At 37.6% G+C, this 22,930-nt stretch overlaps 1 protein-coding gene and 1 pseudogene across 1 annotated transcript; both read left to right on the top strand.

Annotated features, from left to right (window-relative positions):
- The first annotated feature begins 545 nt into the window (after positions 1-545).
- Positions 546-9,967, top strand: flot2b (flotillin 2b). The gene is made up of 11 exons (XM_077208834.1): positions 546-794; positions 2,322-2,403; positions 2,955-3,045; positions 3,945-4,068; positions 4,162-4,280; positions 5,217-5,330; positions 5,429-5,548; positions 5,698-5,912; positions 6,755-6,938; positions 7,070-7,219; positions 8,049-9,967. The coding sequence occupies exons 1-11, from the start codon at positions 746-748 to the stop codon at positions 8,085-8,087; spliced, it is 1,287 nt and encodes a 428-aa protein (XP_077064949.1). The 5' UTR covers positions 546-745; the 3' UTR covers positions 8,088-9,967.
- A 1,042-nt stretch (positions 9,968-11,009) lies between these two features.
- On the top strand, positions 11,010-21,431 carry LOC143716512 (uncharacterized; annotated as a pseudogene).
- Positions 21,432-22,930: the final 1,499 nt, after the last annotated feature.

The raw sequence follows: 22,930 nt of genomic DNA, 5'->3' as shown, positions 1-22,930 counted from the left end.
TTCTATATGTTCTTATTATATTATATCAATTATATTATACTATTATTCTTTTTTAAATTATTTTATATTATATTACATTATATTATATTATATCATATTATTAATTTAACCACTATTTCGTTTTTTCATCATTTCAGTATGTCACAACTTAAATTTTAAATTCTTAATAGTCTAAAAACTTATTATGGTACATGAATCGGATAATCATTCAATATAATGCTAGGTTATATATCAAAGTATCATGGTATACCATGATACAACCTACAGTACTTTTCTGTAAACGTCAATCACTTGCCAAGTCTTGTAAAATGCAGACAGGCATAAAGTCTATCCCTAAGGTCACATGACTATAAAATCAAACAATGAATGGACACAAGATGGGAATTAGACATGAATACAGTCGGCATTTTAGTAATCATGACAACACGGAGACTGTGTTCCAAAACCTAGTGAGCTACCTACCTAAATAGCATTTTGGACATCATAGGCCAGTTCATATGCTCAAAGGTGCTGTCTAGGTAGGGAGCTTGCTATGTTTAGCACACAGACCCATACAGGATCACGTCCCTCTCTCCCTTCCTTCCTTCAAGTGGTGGTGGGCAGGGTCGCTTGTGTTGACAAGCATTCATTCTCTCAATAGGGCGGGGATCTATACATTTTACAAGTCAAAAGCTGCTAAATAAACGCTTTATTAAACATTTAGGAATATACACGAAAGGATTACTGATCAGTATTAAATGCAAGTATGGGTAGCTGCCTGACTGTTGGACCAAATGAAGCGCTCGTTGTGTCAGGTATCGTAATAATCTGTGTTTACAATATATTGGAATATTAAGATCTAGTTATTTTCAACCAATTATTGCATTAATTATTTAATGAAGTGTTTATTTCCCTGTTTGCTTTCGCATGTATTATGAATTGTGTGGTAAATAATATCATCCAGTCGTGTTAGCTAGCTACAGCTAACGTTACGTTAGCCCAGCTCTTCCGCATTTACACGAGAGTCATTCATAAATGTTTTAAACAATTTTCGGCGTTTTTAATTTCGCATACTTCCAAAACTTAGTATAATTCCAAATGTAAACGTAGTCTATTAATTTATGAAATTCAGTATTTACGAATAATTCTCCTCCTTATTATGCATATATCAATGTTTGCTAACTGTTAGGTGCATCCCGTTACACTCTAGCCATCATTTAAGGTTACACTTTATTTTAAGGTGTCATTGTTACAGTGTAATTATATATTTCAGTACTTTGTAATATTATTTAACAACATGTACTTACTATATGGTTTGGATTTGGTCGAGGGTTAGTTGCATGTAATTATGCATAATTTACCATAATTACTATGGTAAGTGCATGTAACAATGTAACAAGGACATTGTAAAATAAAGTGTTGCCTGATTTGATATAAAATAACTCAGTTATTCATTTATACTAATTAATTATACTATGCTCTTAATTCTCATAGAAACGGCCACTTTAGTACTACATAGTATTGAAATGTTGTGGTTACATTGTGTTGATTTTGGCTTAAAAAAATATTTTTAAAGGCTGTTCAACGTAAATTGCCCTGTTTTTTTACTACACTTAAAAAGTACTGTGATGATATTGTGCTATAGTAATTATATCAAATGATAATACCATGTTATTTACATGGTACTTCCAAGAATACTGTAGGACCACCGTTGTACTGTACATGTCTACATTCAAGGTACAACCACAGTACGTTTTTGTGTGTCGCCTTAAGTACTATGGTACCTTGGAGTACCATGTTAATACCATAGTACAGGGGTTTTCAATCTTTTATATCATGGTGCGACAGTCCCTCGTCTTAAAATTTAAAATTCAGCTGTTAATTTTTATTCATAAAGACCGAATTCATACTGTTACAAATTAATAGGCTAGTATAAATATGGGCTACGTTAATTTATTATTTAGAAAATATTTAGTTTCTGTTATGTACTTAGATGTATTTTTATTTATTTAAATTCTATTTTACGTTTATCTTATTCCAATTATTTATTTTGTTTAGAAACATTTTTTGTTTTATTTTTTGTTACATTTTTATACACTGTTTTTCTCTAAACTTTTTCTTGAACCCCAGTTTGAAACCCCTGCAATAGTACATAAATATGATAATATTCAGTCAGACTATCATGGTATGACTTTAAGTGTAGACATCTTGGCATCTTCTAGTTCACTTCATGTTTGAATCCCCATTGAACTCAGTCCATTAGGTCATATCCTTGTAATGTTTGACTATGTCTGTTGAGATTATCACTGCCATCACATGTGTGTGTTTTTATTCTCTCCTAGGTGCCTGTTGTGGGGCAGATACAAAGATGTATGTGGTGGGAGGCTGGGCGTGGGCATGGTGGCTTATATCAGACACCCAGAGGTAACAACATACAAATAAATGAGGATCAAAGGATCACATTTCACTGTGTGGTGCAATAAATGCAGTCAAAGTTCACCGTAACAACAATGAATCAATGTTTGGTTATAATTGCAATGCTTGACCTTAGAAAACTAAAAGCCGCACCTGGTCAGGTGTGTTTGTCAAACCAGTTTGGCTGTGCAGTGTGCATGCTGAACAGATCTTCAGAGATCGCTTGACATATTTTAATCATATACATCTACTGTCATTCAGATATTGATATTATTCTATTTCCGTTCACATCTTAAATTTCCACGATCAGCTGAATTGGTTGATTTATAAGCTGATGTGACGCTTTTCTATTTAGCGCAGCGTTTGCTTCATGCTTTCATCTTGAACATCTCTCTGACTGCATACAGTTCTTCCTGTCAGCCACTGTTATTGTCCTTTGGCACTTTTGTTCCATTTTTTGAATTCTGCAATGCTAACAAGCTTCTGAATAACAGGTTTTTCTTGCCGTAGGCACTCTTCTTAAAGGTTGCGTTTAACTTCTGGTTATTTTTTCCCCCCAGGATTACACTAGAGATTATGACACTACAGCCTAAGTGTGAAGACGTGGAGACAGCGGAGGGAGTCGCCATTACAGTTACAGGAGTTGCTCAAGTAAACACTCTCTCATGGACCGCTCACTGCTCATTTACTGTTGTTTTATTAAATGTATGATTAGATTTCTATCATTAGATGTGAACACAAATGTTGGGATGATCCGTCCTATTCCTGGAGGATCTACCTTGCAGGATTGGAACCCTGCAGCTAAACTCTGGAAGAAGATCTCTGGATCTTAAGGAACAGGATTAGACACATATTATATATATATATATACTTTATATATATAGAATATAGTATCATAATGGTATATTAATGATTGATTCACTTTTGCAGCTTAGTATCAGACATTATTTGAATTGAACTCATTGAATTAAATTAGCTTTTTGTACTTGAAAGTTACAGTATTCACTACCATTCAAAAGTTTGGGGTCAGTAAGGTTGGTTAAGAAATTAATACTTTTATTCAGCAAGGATTTATTAAAAGAAAAGTGACAGTAAAGACATTTATAATTTTACAAAAGATGTCAAATTCAAATAAATGCTGTTCTTTTGAATTTTTCTTTTCATAAAAAAACTCTTTTCAACATTGATAAGACATTTTTCTTGAGCAGTAAATTATCATATTAGAATGATTTCTGAAGGATCATGTGACTGAAGACTCGAGTAATGATGCTGAAAATTCACCTTTGTCATCACAGGACCGAAAACTGTTATTTTAAATTGTAATAATATTTCACAATATGCCGGTTTGTATTATTTTGACCAAATAAATGCAGGCTTTGTGAGCTGAAGAGACTTCTTTAAAAAACACTTAAAATGTTACTGACCCCCTAAACGTTTGAAAGGTATGTAGTTATTATTAACACTTCATGCATTAACTTTTATTTCAAAAGATTTTTCAGAGTGCAAAAGAAATCTAAATTAATTTTACTGTTGTCTTGTGTTTTTGTCAGATCAAGGTTATGACTGACAAAGACTTGCTAGCTGTTGCCTGTGAGCAGTTTCTGGGAAAGTCTGTCATGCAAATCAAGGCTGTGGTCCTGCAAACCCTGGAGGGACATTTGCGTTCAATCTTAGGTTAATATATTACCAACAATTATAATAACCTCATTAAAAAACATTCATATGTGATTCTATGAAGCTAATGTTTTGTTACTGTTACAATGATAGGCACTTTAACTGTAGAGCAGATCTACCAGGACAGAGATCAGTTTGCTCAGCTGGTAAGGGAGGTGGCAGCTCCTGACGTGGGCCGGATGGGCATCGAGATCCTCAGCTTTACCATAAAAGTAAGTTATGGGTGTTTCTTAATGCAAAGTCATGCTCATAGACGAGTGACCCCACCTCCATTATAGACCTCAAGGACCAGTGCACATGTAAATATCAAACTGCCAGACTAATTTTATTATCTATTAATCCTTAAATAAGTGTTATTTTAGTATTATTTATATAATGATATATTTATTATATATGAATTAGTAAAAAATTAATGCCACAATTATAATATTAACAGTTGTCATTTAAATCTTTTTGTTTGAGGGCCTGAAAACAGGTGAGACTGATGAAACTGAAAAATTTATACTGTTATTTTCTCAGTTTAAACTACAAAAAACGCAAATTTGTGAAAACCGTGACATCATGTGCATGTTTATTAAGTGTTCAGTCTATAGGCGCATAGTGTATCTTTACAAAGTGACATCGTCATCTACTAAATAATATAGCATTTATAATCATTTTCGATGATCCGTGTGAATGGGGACCGTTTTGACAACGTTGTCATCTGTACACACAAAAAAAAAGCAAAAGAAAAACGTTTCCGTTCTTAGTACATGGTTTTCGTGTAAATTTACCTTGAGTTTTAGTAATTTTGCTATGTACTTTTGTAATTTTTATTAGTTTTTTTTTTTTTGCTTGAGTTTATTTTTAGTTTTGAAAATTATAGTAAAGTTTTTCATGAAGGAAACATCAATCATTTTCATTTAAGTTTTTTTTTTTTAAGTTTAAGTTTTAATTTTCTTTAGATTTAATAAACATTTTTTCAGCTTTATTTCTGTTAATGCAAACCATAACTACTTTTAATGGTTTAAGCTAACAACAACAACAACACACATTTTATAATAAATTTGATAAATTATTCAATATACTTAAGTCATAGTCAATTATTATAATCTAAATAATAATAAAGAAACATTAAAACAAGTAATACCACTTGTCTTTTTTAACAGGATGTCTATGATAAGCTGGACTACTTGAGTTCTCTTGGAAAAACGCAGACAGCGGCTGTACAAAGGGACGCCGACATCGGAGTGGCTGAGGCAGAGAGGGATGCTGGGATTAGAGTAAGAAGCTTCTAGCTTCACATTATGTATTGCTAATGCATTTTCCATTAGATAGGTGGCATTCATTAGCTTCTGTTTTCTCCCACGTCCCTGATCAGGAAGCTGAGTGCAAGAAAGAAATGATGGATGTGAAGTTCTTGGCGGACACTAAAATGGCCGACTCCAAGCGAGAGCTGGAGCTGCAGAAAGCTGCTTTCAATCAAGAAGTGAACACTAAGGTTGGATTAAATTTCATTTCAGTCCAGGGCCATCATCTTAAATCTTAGTCATCTTGTTAGCCGCCTGGATGTGGGCATATACATTCATATTTATCAGTCTCAGATGAGAGTGATAGTAATATTGTGATATGTGTCACTCCTCCGCACAGAAAGCCGAGTCTCAGCTGGCGTATGAACTGCAGGCAGCTAAAGAGCAGCAGAAGATCAGATTGGAGGAGATTGAAATCGAGGTGGTGCAGAGGAAAAAGCAGATCACCATTGAGGAGAAAGAGATTGAGAGGACAGAGAAGGAGCTAACCGCTATGGTCAAGCGTCCAGCTGAAGCTGAGGCTTACAAGATTCAGCAGCTGGCTGAAGGGCAGAAGTGAGTGTGATCTAAATACATCAATATTTGAATATATTATAATAATGTTAATAATAAATGAATAAATATAAATAAGTGTTTCATTAGATGTGATTAATGTTAAAATGATTAATCGCATCTAACATAAAAGGATGTGTTTATGAAATATATGTGTGTGTGTATATATATATATATATATATATATATATAAATTATATATGTGTTTGTGGGTGTGTGTCTGTGTGCATGTCTGTATATATATACATTATATAACATCATAAATGTATAAATATATATGTGTATATACAGTATACACACAGATATATAATATATATACAGTACACACAGACATATATATATATATATAAATACTCATATATTATACAAACATACACTTTTATGTTGGATGCGATTCAATGATTTGACTCGCTATTAATAATATAATAATAAAGGTAATAAAAAGAATAATAGACAGAATAATAGAATAATAAAACCACTTCTTTACAGCAAAGAGAATAACAAACTACTGAAAAACACGGAGGAGTAGTGTAAAGTACAAAAAACCTGGGACATAATATGATCATGACAATTTGGGTGGGGATGTACTTAAATAAATAAATATATTATTTTTTAATAAATGATTTTGGGGTGAAATTTGACCTGGTTGTTGTGTAACCGTGATTAAGTGCCTTGCTAGTTGGATCATCCTCTTTGATTTTGAACCTGCAATCTTTTGGTGTTAGGCTAGGCTACACCATCTCAGCATCTCTTACTTGTAGAAGTAAAATGTTTCACAGATGTTGCTTCTATTTGATGAACTGATTTGTGACAAACACTGAAATGAACTGTGCTATATTGAACAGGTTGAAGAAAGTTCTGACTGCTCAGGCCGAGGCAGAGAAGATTCGGAAGATCGGAGAGGCGGAGGCCCTTTCTATCTCATTTGTGGGGAAAGCCGAGGCTGAGAGTATGAGGCTGAAGGCAGAAGCCTACCAGCAGTACGGAGACGCCGCCAAGACCGCACTCGTCCTAGAAGCGCTGCCCAGGGTGACTGAACTTATTTGGATTACCTTCATAGAGATCCCAGTGCAGTTGTACAAGATCGCTATGGGTATTGAAGGCCTTGATTTTAGATTTAGATTTTCTAACTTTGATTTTCTCATTTCCATCCCCCACAGATCGCAGGAAAGGTATCTGCTCCTCTGGCCAAGACCAATGAGATTGTTATTCTGAGTGGGGACGGCAGTCGTGTGACCGGGGAGGTGAACCGTCTCCTCGCAGAGCTGCCCGTGTCTGTGAATGCACTCACGGGTGTGGACCTGTCCAAGGTGAGAGGGGGGGTTAAATCAAATCATGTAATCAGCTTTGGTTTAAAACACAATCTTAAAAAGGAAATCAGGCCTTTTTACAGTTTTGGCCTGGTGTTTGATGGGCAGTTCATTCAAAATCTAAACAGTAAAAAATGATTAATTAATCAATAATCTCCTATGTCCTAAATTGGAAAATAAACCACAAAAGTTGCAATATATATATATATATAAATGTATTTTAATAAGAGACAATAATTTTATCCTACATTTTGAATCTCAGGCCCTGATCAGTTGAGATGACTAGAGATAAAAGGCTAATTTTACAATTCTACACTATTATACACCAAATAATTAAATAATTAAATAAATAAATAAAAACTACAATCAATTAAAAGCTACAAGTGAATTTTGGCATCACAGCATTATAATGTACAGTATGAAAAAAAGTTTTGATTATTTGAAGTATTGACTTGATAAAGATTAAAATGAACAGTTCTTAAATTATTAAATATCTAATTGAATGTAAATATTTAACTTGAATAACTTTGTTGTATTCCTCATTAGGTCGCTGGGAATAAAAACGTCTACTAAATTAATACATTTAAATTAATGAACACCCATTATCAGCTGAAATATTTCCAAAATAAATCAATACGTCTGAATATTTGAATAAACGGAATTAAAAAATCTGTAAAAGAAAAAAATCTCTAATGTGATCGATAACCAATATGGTAGAGTACCAATTTAGTTTTTATTCCTACAAATCATAAAAAAATATGGTCCATTCTTACAGCCGCCATATAGAGCATATTTGTATGTCTTATTAAATAATTCTCTACTTCTACAGATCCCTCTGTTGCAGAAGATGACAGGTGCTCAAGCATGAAGTAAATCAGTTCCGTCTCCTCCATGATATGTTGTATGCACTCACAGAAACTGCCTTTAGAAGACTTGGGAAATCTTTTTTTTATATATATAAAAAAAAAAAAAAAAAAAAAAAGTAGATATTTGATACCTCTGGTGCCTTAATGTTTCATAGGACCAGAATATCTGCATGCACTGCTGCTCCCACATTCCACAATTCACTTGATTCTTAAATCACCTGCCTTTGTGCTGCATCCGCTGGATTCAATGTAATGTCAGACAGACACCATTAGAACAATCAGTATTGTTTTTCGTTTTGTTTTGTTACATTATTTTTTTAACTTTGTAGTGACATTATACAGAATTTTAACCTATCACACATTTTTCTTTACAATTTTATACACTTCATTTTCATCTTTACACTACACAGACACTTTAACACTTAACGGTGAGTCAGCTTTAGATTACAATTAAATCTTTTTATCCATCCAAAGTCTACCACTACTTTTTCAATCATTTTAGGCCATATTTCTACCTGAAAAGAGGCGTTTTTACCCTACAAATTCTGCCATAATTTATAACATGCAGGAAGATTGCCATTGATGTGGAGTAGCAAGTAGCATTTAGTGTACTGAGCTCTTGGGCAATAGCATTGCTTTACGGGTAAATATCTGTCATCATAGATGAAACAAGCCAAGTGCTTCTGCAGACACATAAATAGACATGGCCTTTATAAATCGATCCATCTACTGAATTATCATTTAGGTTACCTGAGCTCATCAATAGTTCAGATCACTCTTTGGGACTATTTTTGCCTGTAAATTTTTATGATGTTTGATTGAATGTGTGTTTTGTTCTGTTTAATTTACATTTTAGACTCTTATTGGACAACCTCTGTTTTTAAAAGAACTTCAGTTATGAAGAGATTTATTATTTGTTGTTGGCGAACTCTGATATATGGAAATCCATCCACTCTAATGCTATGGATATCGTTTCATGAGAACAGAGTCGAGCCATTTTTAAAATAGTTTTGTATAGTTGTATGACAGCCATGCCTAACAAAATCGTTCTAAATATTAACCCTATTTACACTAGATACTGTAATATCTGCTGTCCTGAAATTAATTGAAATAACCCTTTATGGACAATAATGTTTTGTTCTGTAGTAGTTTATCTAGATTGTGTTCTCCTTTGTCACTGTGAAAGTTGCATTACCTCGTTTTCCTCATTTATTTCATAGCGAGTGGCGGTTTGCAGTAGATTTTTAAATGTTTGTACCTTTATTCTGTTTAGTGAGTGCTGTGAGGGGGCAAGTCACTTTTCTTTGTCATACTAATGAAATCCAAAGAGATCGCACTCCTCTTTGTGATAAAAATAATTAATTTATAGATAGCAATGGTTATTCTTTGCTTACTGTACATTTTTTTTATTGAATCTTTATAAAAACTGATTTATTGTTTTACCATGAAAAAATGCCCGTAAGACTTTTGTATTCTCATAGAAACAGATTCAATCAGTCTTCTATGTGTGTATTTGTAACACTCAGATTATTATTTTATTATCTTTTATTATGTAATTCCGAACTATTAAAGCCATGTCGGGTTTAGACATTTATCATTATAGCATCGTAGACTGTTTATGTGCTTTGTATGGCATTGGTAATGAAATGTATGGTACTGCTGTGTATTGGATAAACATTATAGGAATCCTATAACTGTATGCCAGGATGAAGCCCAGATGTGCTTTTTTCTTTTAGCTGGTGAACTGACACACAAACTAACTCTAAATATGCCATTGACAATATGGGGAGGATTTGGTAGTTTTATAAATACTCTTTCCACAGATTTAACGCATGTTTATGGTGCATGTATTTCCAAATGTAATAAATGTAATGTGAATCTGTCTCTGTCCATGTTCTTTCATTCCATTAAAGGGCTTGTGTAAAACTGTGAACTTTATGTAATATAATAATTAGTCGCATCTTTTGCTTTGCCCAAAAAAAAAGTATCAGTCTACTAAAGTCCCGAATCACTCTGCCTTAAGTCTGTAACTTTTGTTAGAAAAACACTGACACCCTGTGGCTAAGATATGCAATGCAGGATTACTCTTACAAAAGAGTTTACTCTGGTTTGCGTAATCAGATTCCAAAAATTAAGTATTTGTAATTCAATTATATTACATTTTAAAATACTCGTAATCAAACTATACAGTTACTTTTAATTGAATCCATGATTACATAATAAATAATGTACTATTCGTTCTACATTTTACATTTATGGCTGATGCCTTTGTCTGGTTTTAGATGGGTTTTGGGGCACTTTGGGTGATAGGAGACCAGCTTAAACAGCAAATATCAGGTTTAATTTGTTTTTCCGTTATTTTCTTTTTCTGACGTCATATTTGAGGATATGACATCATAACCAAATGAATGTGAAAGGGTTGTCACAAATATCATGACTTAATGTGTGATTTATTTATTACAGGGCACACCAAATTTGAGTGACACTACACAAATGTACTAAAGTATGTTTTTTTATCTCTAAAACCTACTGTACATTTATGAATTTGGCAGACGCTTATATCCAAAGCGTCTTTCTTTGCATTTCAAGGTACACATTTACATTCTTATCAGATATTGCTTTCCCTGGGAATCCTCTGACCTTGCGTTGCCAGAGCCAAGGTCCAACGCTCTTCTGTTTGCTCTGCTATTTTGTGTATCATATTTGACACAAATTTCGATCAGTGTGTCTTTGTTGGCACTGGATCACCGAGCACCATCACCGGTTGTCCACCGAGGTCCCTGCGCCACCCACCATCGTTGTTGTGACTGTCCGACCTACTTCCGTGTTTTGTTCATCTGACCTGCCTGTTACCTTCGCTACCAAATAAAGCGTTATGCAATTGCATCTTGTTCCTGTTTTGTTACAGAACGATCTGACCCATTATGGATGCAGCAAGGGCAACAAGTTGGGATGAATTCGCTTACCGCAGTATCACGAGGATGGACCAACAAGAGGAAGGCATCTCCAACATGGGTCGGGCGGTTCAAGCACTTGTGGCGCAGGTGTCCGAGCTTACCCAACAGCTACAACATCTAAGAGGTCCCGCTGCGCCACCCACACCGCCTGTTCAGCCCGTTCCACAAGAGATACCCCATCAGCGCGAGCCACGATTACCCACACCTGAGGGATATGCAGGTGAGCCCAAGTTCTGCAGAGCATTCCTTACACGATGCTCAATGCACTTTTCGTTCCAGCCACAGACGTTCAGTCAAGAACAAACCAAAGTGGCGTTTGTGTTGACGCTGTTATCGGGCAAGGCGGCACTCTGGGGAACGGCGGTGTGGGAGAACCAGGATCCATACTGCACCTCGTTCCAGGCACTCTCAGAAGAGATGAGGAGGGTCTTCGATCGCGCGGTGGCGGGTAGGGAGGCGACCAGACTACTTGCCGATCACCGCCAGGGAGACCGCTCGGTGTCGGAATACTCCATCCAATTCCGCACCCTGGCAGCAGACTGCCAATGGAACGAGGAGGGGCAGTGGGACAGATTCCTGCATGGGCTGGCTGACCGTGTCCAGAATGAAATCTATATGCTGGACCTACCCCCAAAGTTGAACGGACTCATCGAGCTGGCGCTTCGAGTCGATGCTCGGCTGAGCAGGATGGGTCGGTTTTGTCAGAATCGTCATTTCTGCAGCGCGCCGACAGCGGGGACACGGTCAGCCCCGTCGTCAATCACGAGCCCATGCAGGTGGGCAGAGCTCGGCTTTCCCGGGAGGAGAGAGAAAGGCGGAGATCCCAAGGACTTTGCCTTTACTGTGGTAAGCCGGGCAATTTCATCCACTCATGCTCGGTAAAAGATCAAGCCCGATAGTAACTATGAGGCTACAATCGGGTGGGATCTTCGCCGAGAAGACCTCATCATCTACCCTCCTCCCGGTAAGACTAAGGTGGGCCACACTCACAAGACACCAAGGCTTTACTGGACTCTGGGGCAGAAGGTAATTTTTTGGACATTAGACTCGCTCAGCAGCTTCAAATCCCTGTTTTTCCCCTCATCATTTGGTCCGCATAAGAATATTTGAATATTTGGTCATGCCGTTCGGGCTGTCCAACTCCCCAGCGGTCCTCCAGGCACTCGTCAATGATGTGCTGAGAGATATGGTTGACCAGTTCATATATGTTTACCTGGATGACATATTGATTTTTTCATCTTCTCTCCAGGAACAAGTTCAGCACGTCAGACGAGTGCTTCAGAGGTTGCTAGAGAATGGGCTTTTTGTCAAGGCGGAGAAATGCGTTTTTCATGCACAGTCTGTTCCTTTCCTAGGGTACTTCATCTTGTCTGAGGGAGTGCGTATGGATCCTGACAAGGTTAAGGCTGTAATAGATTGGCCAAGTCCAGATTCCCGTAAGGCCCTACTGAGGTTTCTCAATTTCTATCGGCGTTTCATTCGCAACTTCAGCCAACTAGCCGCACCTCTGACTGCCTTGATCTCCCCCAGAACGACGTTCAGGTGGTCCAATACAGCCGAGGCTGTATTCGCTAAACTTAAAAGCTGCTTCGTTTCGCCTCCCATCCTCATTGCCCCTGATCCATATCACGTCAGTTCGTGGTGGAGGTCGACGCGTCAGAGGTGGGGGTAGGAGCAGTACTTTCCCAACGTTCTTCCACAGACGACAAGATGCATCCTTGCGGATTTTTGTCTCATCGTTTATCTCCTGCCGAACGTAACTATGACATCGGTAACAGAGAGTTGTTGGCAGTCAAATTAGCGCTGGAAGAATGGCGTCACTGGTTAGAAGGGTCAGGGGTACCTTTTATAGTTTGGACCGATCACAAAAACCTAGAATATATCAAAACTGCTAAAAGACTCAACTCCAGGCAGGCTCGGTGGGCACTTTTTTTCGGACGTTTTGACTTTTCTCTCTCTTACCGCCCGGGTTCCAAGAACATCAAACCCGACTCATTATCTCGTATTCTTGATCAAACCGAACGCCCGTCCACTCCCGAGCGTATTTTACCCGAGACCATATTTGTCTCCGCTCTCAGATGGGAGATCGAATCGAAGGAAATGTCGACCTTAGAAAGGGTAACGCATCCGCCCGATTGTCCACCAAATCATTTATTTGTGCCAGAGGGGAATCGGTCCGACCTTATTCAGTGGGGACATTGTTCCAGCATAGTGTGTCATCCAGGAGTTAACCGCACCAGTTTTTTGGTAAGACAACGATTCTGGGGGCCATTGATGGCTCGCGACATCCGCAGTTTTGTCTTGGCTTGCTCGACTTCCAATCGACCCCCAGATGGGTTACTCCAACCTCTGTCAGTCCCTTCGAGACCCTGGTCCCACATCGCCCCTGATTTTGTTACCGCCCACCCGCCCTCCCAGGGCAAGACTGGTTCTCGAAGGCGGCTCATTTCATTCCCTTGCCTAAATTACCCTCCGCCAAGGAGACAGCGGTAACTGTTATAGATCGCGTCTTTCGACTACATGGCCTCCCGATGGACGTGGTTTCTGACAGGGGTCCCCAATTTGGGTACAAATTTTGGCAAGAGTTTTGTAAACTATTGGGGGCGAGTGTCAGTCTATCTTCTGGGTTTCATCCCCAAAGCAATGGAAAAACCGACAGGGCCAACCAAGATTTGGAGAGAGTGTTGCGATGTTTGGTTTCTAAGAATCCTTCCTCCTGGAGTCAACAACTCTCGATGGTGGAGTACACCCACAATTCGTTACCAGTGTCATCCACGGGCCTCTCTCCGTTTGAATGTAGTTTAGGGTACCAGCCACCAGTTTTTCCCAGTATGGAATCCGAAGTCTCGGTCCCCTCCGCTCATGCTTTCGTCCAGAGGTGCTGCCACACCTGGAGTAGAGCCCATGAGACTCTTCTCCAGGTGGGGGCATGCACCAAGGCTAAGGCCGATCGCCACAGGTCGAAGCCTCCCGTATACGTCGTTGGTCAAAAAGTGTGGCTTTCTACTTAGAATATTCCTCTCCGATCCGTATCTAATAAACTTGCTCCCAAATTTATTGGCCCGTTCCCTGTCACCAAAATCATTAGTCCGGTGGCAGTCCGACTCAAACTTCCTCCTGCGTACGGGAGAATTCATCCCGCCTTCCATGTGTCTAAAGTAAAACCTGTGTTTCATGCATGCATTAATCTGCCGGTCCCAGTCCCCCCCCCCCCCCCCCCCCCCTTCTTTTCTAAGGCCTCTAAATTATTCACATGATGAAAAACCTGTTGTACACAATCTAATACAGTTCTTCTATGATTAATAGCATGTACTTTTGTTTATCAAGTAAAATGCCTTTTGTACCAAATTGCTCTTTTTTTTTTGCTCAGTCTGGGCCTGTGAAATCTATAGAGAGGGTAAAAAATAGATCATATTAAACTCATTTTGAGGCACACGGGGCCGCTGTCCATTTGGTGCTCAGCATCAGGTGCCTATGAGCTTCATAATAACATCAAGCTTCACATCATATAAGTATTAGACAGAATGAATTAAGTGCAAAACATGTTATCATCATGAGGAGAATATTAGGAGTGTTTCAACAATCTAGTATCTTATGCTGTGACTATAGTCTTTACTGGTGAAGACATTCAATGCACATTAAATATTCTGCGTAATTAAGCCTAAATGCTTAGATGTCAGCTCTTTCTTCTAATCCTCTCAATATTTAATCTGCCAGCAAGTGTGAGGACTCCACAGCCCACCAGCAGAAGCCCGTTTCATCACTTTAATCCAGAATTTTTAACTCCTTAAACTAGTGATCGACCGATATTGATTTTTTATAACCGATACCGATACAGATTATTTGCATGTGTATGTGCCCGATAACCGATATGCAGAACCGATATTTATTTACTGTTATACTTCTGTTTTTGGCACAATTATTACAACACAAATGAACTGAGTAAAACCATTTTATTTATAACAATCACTCCCTCCTTGCATACAAAAAAAAAAAAACTTTATATTTATACACAAATAAATATAAATGGTCTGAGTCCAAAAAATAAAGTGCACTGTTACTAAGTGTCTTTGTTTAAAAATAAAAGCTTTGATGAGGTAAAAAAGAAAGCACAAAAACTATTCTAACATATTTGGATATGTTTATTTGTTTTCATAAATGGTAAACTAATCAAATTACAATAAATACATTTATATTATTACATTATATAATTTATATCTAAATTATACATATCATTTATAAGCATCAGCAGCAACAATGTTAACAATAGGCAAAATAAATGTTAAAAGTCTAATGTTTTCATATGGAAAAAATAATTGACAGGGGAGTCATATCACCTTTGCAGAAATGTAATTCATTTTAAACAGTTTTAGACGGTTTATGTGCCGTTTAATAGGTTTAAACTAAGAGTGAGGAATAATTCACTGGGTAATATTAATTCACTGCATAATATTAGCTGGAATAGCCTATAACATCAGGAAAGTAACAAACAAAACAGCATATACATCATTGCATTTTCCAACTAGTATGTTATTAATTATTATTAATATTTTTGTCGGTCTAGATCATGAAATGCTTTATGACAAAGTGCTGTTTATCTATGCATTTACACATAACTATAACATTAGGCTATACTTTACTCAACCGCGATCGCGCGTGCAGATAATAAATAATTAATTTCCACAAAGCGCTATATTTAGATGTGTATTAGCGAAATAATTGCTATGTAGTAAATGATAATATAATCTAGGGTGTTTAAACAAGATAATCTTGTCAAAAGTTTCATTCAGTGGCCGTGCTCGAGCATTCCTGATCATCAACCCAGTGAGTGCTCAGCAATATGAACTAACTTTTTTTTCGAGACTAATGGTGAGCAAATACAACAAATAGAGAATTAAATTCAGCGCTTTCATTTTCAACATGCACTCATTCATGTCTGTTTTATTAATTCATGTAAAGTTACGTCTTTATTGGGGAAGGACGTGACTGATTACGCTACGTGGCTCAATGAGTTCGTCTCAATTTTTTAGAACCAAGCTGCATAAATAAACTATATCAGGCATTTATGTCTCAAATCTCATTTCTGCATGCATGTCTGTTATGTTAAATAAAGTTGAATAATTAAAGCAAAGCAAGTAGAACATATACTTTACCTGTGGCATGCAATGGCGGAATTCTCAAAACGGCCACAAGATGGCGCCGTTTATCGGAAAATCCAATATTACAAAACCGATTCCCGATTATGGGAAAATGCTTAAATATCGGGAAAAATATCGGTCAACCGATACATCGGTCGATCACTACCTTAAACACACAACCTCAAGGCATGGCATTAAAATAACCTCATAGCACTTTAGAGAGGAGGAGAACTCCATGTGTCTTTGTTCAGTGCTGTAAAAAACTGTTCTGTCTCTTTGCTGGCTGTGTGGAAGTGTCAGAGACAGAGTCTTGACTCATGTAGACGGATGAGTGAGAAGTCCTGAGGATAAAGACTCACTGTAATTACCGTCTAAGCTCAAAGCTCTCCTAGCTAGTGTGCTATAGGGTGACAATTATCAAGTGCAACTGCAAGCATTGCGCTATCATGCACTCTAAACCAGCATCTGATGCTAAAAGTCCTAAGGGCATGCAGAATTAATCGTTGTTTTATTGACATTTTATTTTGAATTAATTATCAAAAAAATATACAAAATTATTAATATTATCCATTTGTAATTTTTATTATTCATATTTAATTTGAATATGTATTATTTATTTAAATAGTCAATACAATTTTAAACATTAAAAAACAATTAACATACAATTTTAATATTTGGTATTTTAATATTATTTAAATAAATTATTTCATTTTGTATATGGTTAAACATAATCATATTTAATAATCACCCCATTATTAGTTTTATTTTTATTACATTGTTTATTTCTGTATTTTTGTGGTGCTTTTGTGTTACTAAACGTTTGTGTTTTAGTTTTACCACAAATAAATGTATATATATTGAAATAATATTCAATTTTCAATTTCAATTTCAATTTATTTATAAAGCACACATGAACACAACTTCCGTTGACCAAAGTGCTGTACACAGAAAATAGTAAATTAAAAATTAAAAACAACCACAGGGCAATTGCTTCAACATTTACTTTGCATACGACAGGTCAAATAAAAATGTCTTTAATCTCACATTAAAGATAAGCAGGGTTGGTGCAGCTCTGATTTCTGGAGAGAGGCTGTTCCAGAGTCTAGGAGCAGCACTAGAGAAAGCCCTGTCTCCTCTAGTCTTAAGTTTTGTTCTCGGAGCCACCAGAAGGCCTAGGTTCGCAGACCTAAGCTCTAGGTGGTTGATGGACAGTCAATAGGTCTGTGAGGTACGATGGAGCCATCCCGTTTAACGACTTATATACTAATAATAACACTTTAAAAGTAATTCTATGGCGCACTGGTAGCCAGTGCAAAGACTTGAGCACAGGAGTTATGTGTTCTCGTTTCCGAGTTCCTGTCAGGACTCTTGCAGCGGCATTCTGGACTATTTGGAGGCGATTAATGGATGACTCCCTGATCTCCATATAGATTGAATTACAATAGTCCAGCCTGGTAGAGATGAAAGCATGTATAACTTTTTCTAAGTTCGAGACTGAGAGAATAGACTTAATTTTTGCCAGGGTTCGAAGCTGGTAAAAGCTTGATTTCACCACTTGATTGACCTGTCTATCCAACTTTAAGCCACTGTCCAGTACCACTCCTAGGTTTTTAACAAAAGGCTTAACATATGGTGTCAGGATACCCAGATTTATGTTTGTTGTGTCATGTACACTGGAAGGTGTAAACACTATAACCTCAGTCTTGTCCTCATTCAAACTTAAAAAAATTTGCGACATCCATGCTTTCACATCCCCAAGGCAGTTGGCCATCTTTTCTAAAGTCATTCCGCGGTTAAGAGGAAAATACATTTGAGTGTCATCTGCATAGCAGTGATAGTTCAAATCATATTTTCTAAAGATAGTACTCAGCGAAAGTATGTATAAAGAGAAAAATATTGGAGCTAGTGTGGAGCCTTGAGGAATTCCACATGTTAACTTTACTGGTGCAGATCGGTAGTTATTAATAGTTACTGAAAAACTCCTGTTAGTAAGGTAAGACTGGAACCACTGTAGGACTGGGCCTCTAATGCCCACTATATGTTCTAACCGTGAAATCAGGACATTGTGGTCTATCGTATCAAATGCAGCACTTAAATCCAGGAGTATCAGTACTACCGAATCGCCAGAGTCAGTGGCCAAAAAAAGGTCATCAAACACCTTAACAAGGGCCGTTTCTGTCGAATGAAATTTTTTGAAGCCAGATTGAAATATATCATAAATTTTGTTTTCATTCAAAAACGTTTCAAGCTGACATTGAACTATTTTATCTAAAATTTTTGTTAAAAATGGGAGATGTGAAATAGGTCTAAAGTTTGTTAGATCGGATGGGTCTAAATTTGGCCTCTTTAGTATGGGTTCCACAGATGCATGTTTTAAACGCTCAGGGACCACTCCCAGCTCAAGGCATTTATTTACGAAGTGTAGGAGTATCGTACTTACTACATTGAACACTTTTTTCACTAGTCGTGCAGGGATAGTGTCTAACGGTGATCCTGTATGTTTTAGCTGCTACACCGTGTCATTTAAAACAGTCATTGTGATTGGTGTAAACTTACTGAGTCTTCCACTATACTTTAACTGACCTGCGGGATTACCAGTGGTCAGCTGCAAGTTATTTCTAATACCAGCTATCTTATCTATGAAGAACGTGCAGAACCGCTCACACATGGCCACTGACTCATTTGGATAGATGGACACAGCTGGATTTGTAACTGTGTTTATGATATTAAAAAGAACTCTAGGATTATTGTGGTTCTTATCTATGAGAGTAGAAAAATAGTTTGCTTTGGCCACTTTCAACTCTTTTTGATATTTAAAAAAGAGAGTCTTTAAGCATCTCATAAGAGATCTGTAATTTATCCTTTTTCCATTTCCTCTCCGCCCTTCTGCATATCTGTCTCAGGGTTCGAGTAGTATTATTAACCCAGGGCTCAGGGATGGATTTTTGGTGTTTTATCCTCAGAGGTGCTATGTCGTCTAAAATAGTGCTACAGGTAGAATCAAATTTATCAAATAATTCATCTGGGCTTAGTTCTGGTGAGGTGAATTCAGAATAATTAAAAAGGTCCTCAAAAGCTTCAGCAAAAGAACTAGCGGTAGCATCGGTGATTCTACGTGCCCTCATGACAGTTTTACAGTGATTTATAGTGTTGAGTGCTACAGGCATGCTGAATGTGATGGGGCTGTGATCAAAGAAACTACGATCGCAGATCTCAATTTCATTCAGCAGTATCCCATGGGACAGAATAAGATCAAGGGTGTGTCCCTTTATATGTGTCGGTCTTGTAACCAGCTGCACCAAGTCAAAACCTTCTGTTAGATTTATGAAGTCTTTGACAAGTGAGTTTTTTTGGCAACATATGCGAATATTAAAATCCCCCATAATTAAAAATCTCTCAAAATGTGGCATACCTCCTAAAAATTCAGCAAACTCACTCAAAAAGTCTTTGTGTGGCTTTTATTATTTAATTTATTATTTATTTATAATTTTATTTATAATTTATTATTATCTTATTATTTAATATTAAAATATTAAATATTAAAATAATAAAAATACATTTTATTTATAATGCGCTTTTCTCAAACCCAAAGCGCTACAACAAGCAGAACCTGATTTTACCAAGTGCAACATGTTCCTGGATCAACCCTAAAAGCTGACGATTTTGCCACATTCTTCATAAATAAAACAACAACCATCCACGGCCAATTTACCAATCCACAAACACATCTTACCTGCTAACACACACATTCTACCCTGCTTCTCTCTGCTTTCAGAGGCAGAAGTCTCCAAACTCCTCCTTTCCAATCGCCCTACTACCTGTCCGCTTGATTCTATTCCCACTAATCTACTTCAAGCTATTTCTTCCTCAGTTGTACCCACTCTCACGCACATCATCAACACCTCTTTTCACACTGGTACCTTTACCACAGCAAAGGTACCAGGTAACCCCACTGCTTAAGAAATCCACTCTAAATCCAGCACATCTGGAAAATTACAGACCGGTATCCCTTCTTCCATTCGTTGCGAAAACACTTGAACGAGTTACACCTTTCTTACACAGAACAACCTCCTGGACAACAACCAGTCTGGTTTCAAAAGCGGACACTCAACTGAAACTGCCCTGCTCTCTGTAATTGAAGCTCTGAGACTGGCAAGAGCAGCTTCCAAATCCTCAGTTCTCATCCTGCTGGATTTGTCTGCTGCCTTTAACACAGTTAACCACCAGATCCGCCTGTCAATACTAAAGAAGAAGGACATCTCGGGGACCGCACTCCAATGGTTCAAGTCTTACCTCTCAGGTAGGTCATTCAGGGTGTCATGGAGGGGTGAGGTGTCTAAGACCCAACATCTAGCTACTGTGGTGCCTCAGGGCTCAGTGCTTGGACCACTTCTCTTCTCCATCTACATGACATCACATCACTATGATCTGTGATTCAGAAACATGGCTTTTCCTATTAACTGCTACGCCTATTACACAAATCTACCTCTCATTCCAACCAGTAGCTGCTCGCATCTCAGCCTGACAGATGCGACATTTGACAGATGACAGACATTTCTGGCTCGATGAAGGACCACCACCTTCAACTAAACCTTGCGAAGACAGAGCTGCTTGTGGTCCCAGCCAACCCAACACTACAACACAACTTCTCCATTCAGCTAGGTTCGTCATCCATAACTCCATCGAGGACAGCCAGGAACCTTGGAGTTGTGATTGATGATCAATTGAACTTTACAGACCACATTGCTAGAACTGCCCGGTCCTGCAGATTTCCCTTATACAACATAAGGAGGATCAGGCCCTTCCTATCAGAGCAGGCCACATAACTCCACATAACTTGTCCAAGCACTTGTTCTATCCAGGCTGGACTATTTAATGTTCTCTTGGCAGGTCTTCCAGCTTTCACTGTCAAACTTCTGCAACTGATCCAAAATGCTGCAGCTAGAGTGGTCTTTAACAAGCCGAGGAGAATACACGTCACACATCTCCTCAAAAAACTCGCATCAAATTCAAGTCACTGATGTTTGCCTACAGAACAACCACTGGCTCGACTCCCTTTTACCTAAACTCATTACTTCAGACTTACGTGCCATCCAGAAACTTGTGCTCTGCAAGTGAACGTCATCTTGTGGTGCCATCTCAAAGAGGCACAAAATCTCTTTCTCAGACCTTTACCTTGACTTTTCCCTGCTGGTGGAATGATCTGCCTAACTCAACCAGAGCGGCTGAGTCCGTAGCCATTTTCATTTGAAGACACATCTTTTTCGGCAACGCTTTTTCTTCTATTCTATATCTATTTATAAAAATAAATGTAAAATAAAAGTACAAGTACTGCATTAAATTAAACTGGTCATGGCACTTGATATATGGCATATGGCATATTGTTGTCCTATTGTTAGTTTAACTGCTTCTATTGTTCTCATTTGTAAGTCGCTTTGGATAAAAGCGTCTGCTAAATGAATGAATCTAAAATGTAAATGTAAACATCTCTGTTGATCCTGGAACAACATTCCAATCAACCAGTCAGATTTTGTTTATGTCAAGTTTAGGCTTACAACCATGGATAAGTGTTTCTAAATCAGTGTTATTCACCTGTCATTTCCCTCTGATTTTAGCGACAAGTTATGGGCAGGGTAAGGGTTAGGTATATGGTTAGGACAAAATTTTCAGACAGGAATTTTGCTCCAGGATCAACAACTTATGCCATCTTGGCAAAGAGTAACAACAACAGAGTAATAATAATAAAAACAACAGTAATACAACTAAAAATAAGAAGATTACAAAAAACAAGCAAAAGAAATGACACTCAAAGACAATAAGCAGATTTAAAAATATAAGTCTTAAGAGATTTCTTAAAACAGTCCAGTGTTGGGGAATCCTAATTACCAAAGGAAGAGCATTCCATAACCGTGGAGCTGACATAGAGAATGCTCGATCCCCCGCAGATTTATATTTAAATGAGGGCTGCTGAAGAGTACAAGAACCAGAAGAGCAGAGAGACTGAATTTGATATGTAGAAACTAGGTTACAGAGATAGGGCTCTCCCATGAATAGCTCGTTAAAATATGGCAAAATTAGAATCGATACATGCATGAATGGGAAGCCATGCAGTGTAATTGATGGGGAAATATGCTGGCGAACAGTTGTATTAGTCAGTGAGTCAGTCCCCGGGCTGCTGAATTCTGAATATATTCAGAGAATTTCTGATATATTGCAGTTTCTTAATGGATTTATCAAGCCTTGACGTATAAAGTCACAAACAAGCTTTTCTGCATCGATCAAGGAGAGAAAGGTCCAAGTCTAGCAACATTTCCAATGTAGAAAAAAGCAGTTTTCTAGACCATTTTAATATGGGTATCAAATGTCAACTGCACATAACAAATAATGGGAGGACTGAGCATATGAAACGATGAAGATACTGAATTGGAATCAGTTAAAAAGTTATTACCCAGACAGCAACATAGTGTTGGCCCAGATCCGGGAAATTTTTCTGGTACATGTGGATTCAACACTGTGGACCGACACTATGTTGCTGTCTGGGATATTACGTTTATGCACAGCTGTCTGCATACCAAGAATTTGCGGTTTTTGACACATTGAGTTTAAGGGTGTGTTCACACTTGGCAGGTTTGGTTTGATTAAAACAAATTCTGGTGCTATTGCTCTGTTAGTGCGGTTCATTTGGATAAGTGTGAACGCTGACATCCAAACTTTGTTTTGCACCAAACAAGCAGGCCGAGACCGCTGAAA

Source organism: Siphateles boraxobius, unplaced genomic scaffold (assembly GCF_051911475.1).
Source record: "Siphateles boraxobius isolate OS27281-9 unplaced genomic scaffold, OSU_SipBor_1 6, whole genome shotgun sequence".
Classification (NCBI taxonomy): Eukaryota; Metazoa; Chordata; class Actinopteri; order Cypriniformes; family Leuciscidae; genus Siphateles; species Siphateles boraxobius.
Note: the sequence above shows the minus strand (reverse complement) of the source record. Positions and strands in the feature narration are given on the sequence as shown.

Bases quoted from the DNA above. Each gene is read 5' to 3' on its own strand.
- flot2b (XM_077208834.1), top strand. From the start codon at position 746: ATGGGTAGCTGCCTGACTGTTGGACCAAATGAAGCGCTCGTTGTGTCA. The intron at 4,281-5,216 runs GTAAGTTATGGG...CTTTTTTAACAG, and splicing joins TCCTCAGCTTTACCATAAAA to GATGTCTATGATAAGCTGGA. The intron at 5,549-5,697 runs GTTGGATTAAAT...TCCTCCGCACAG, and splicing joins ATCAAGAAGTGAACACTAAG to AAAGCCGAGTCTCAGCTGGC.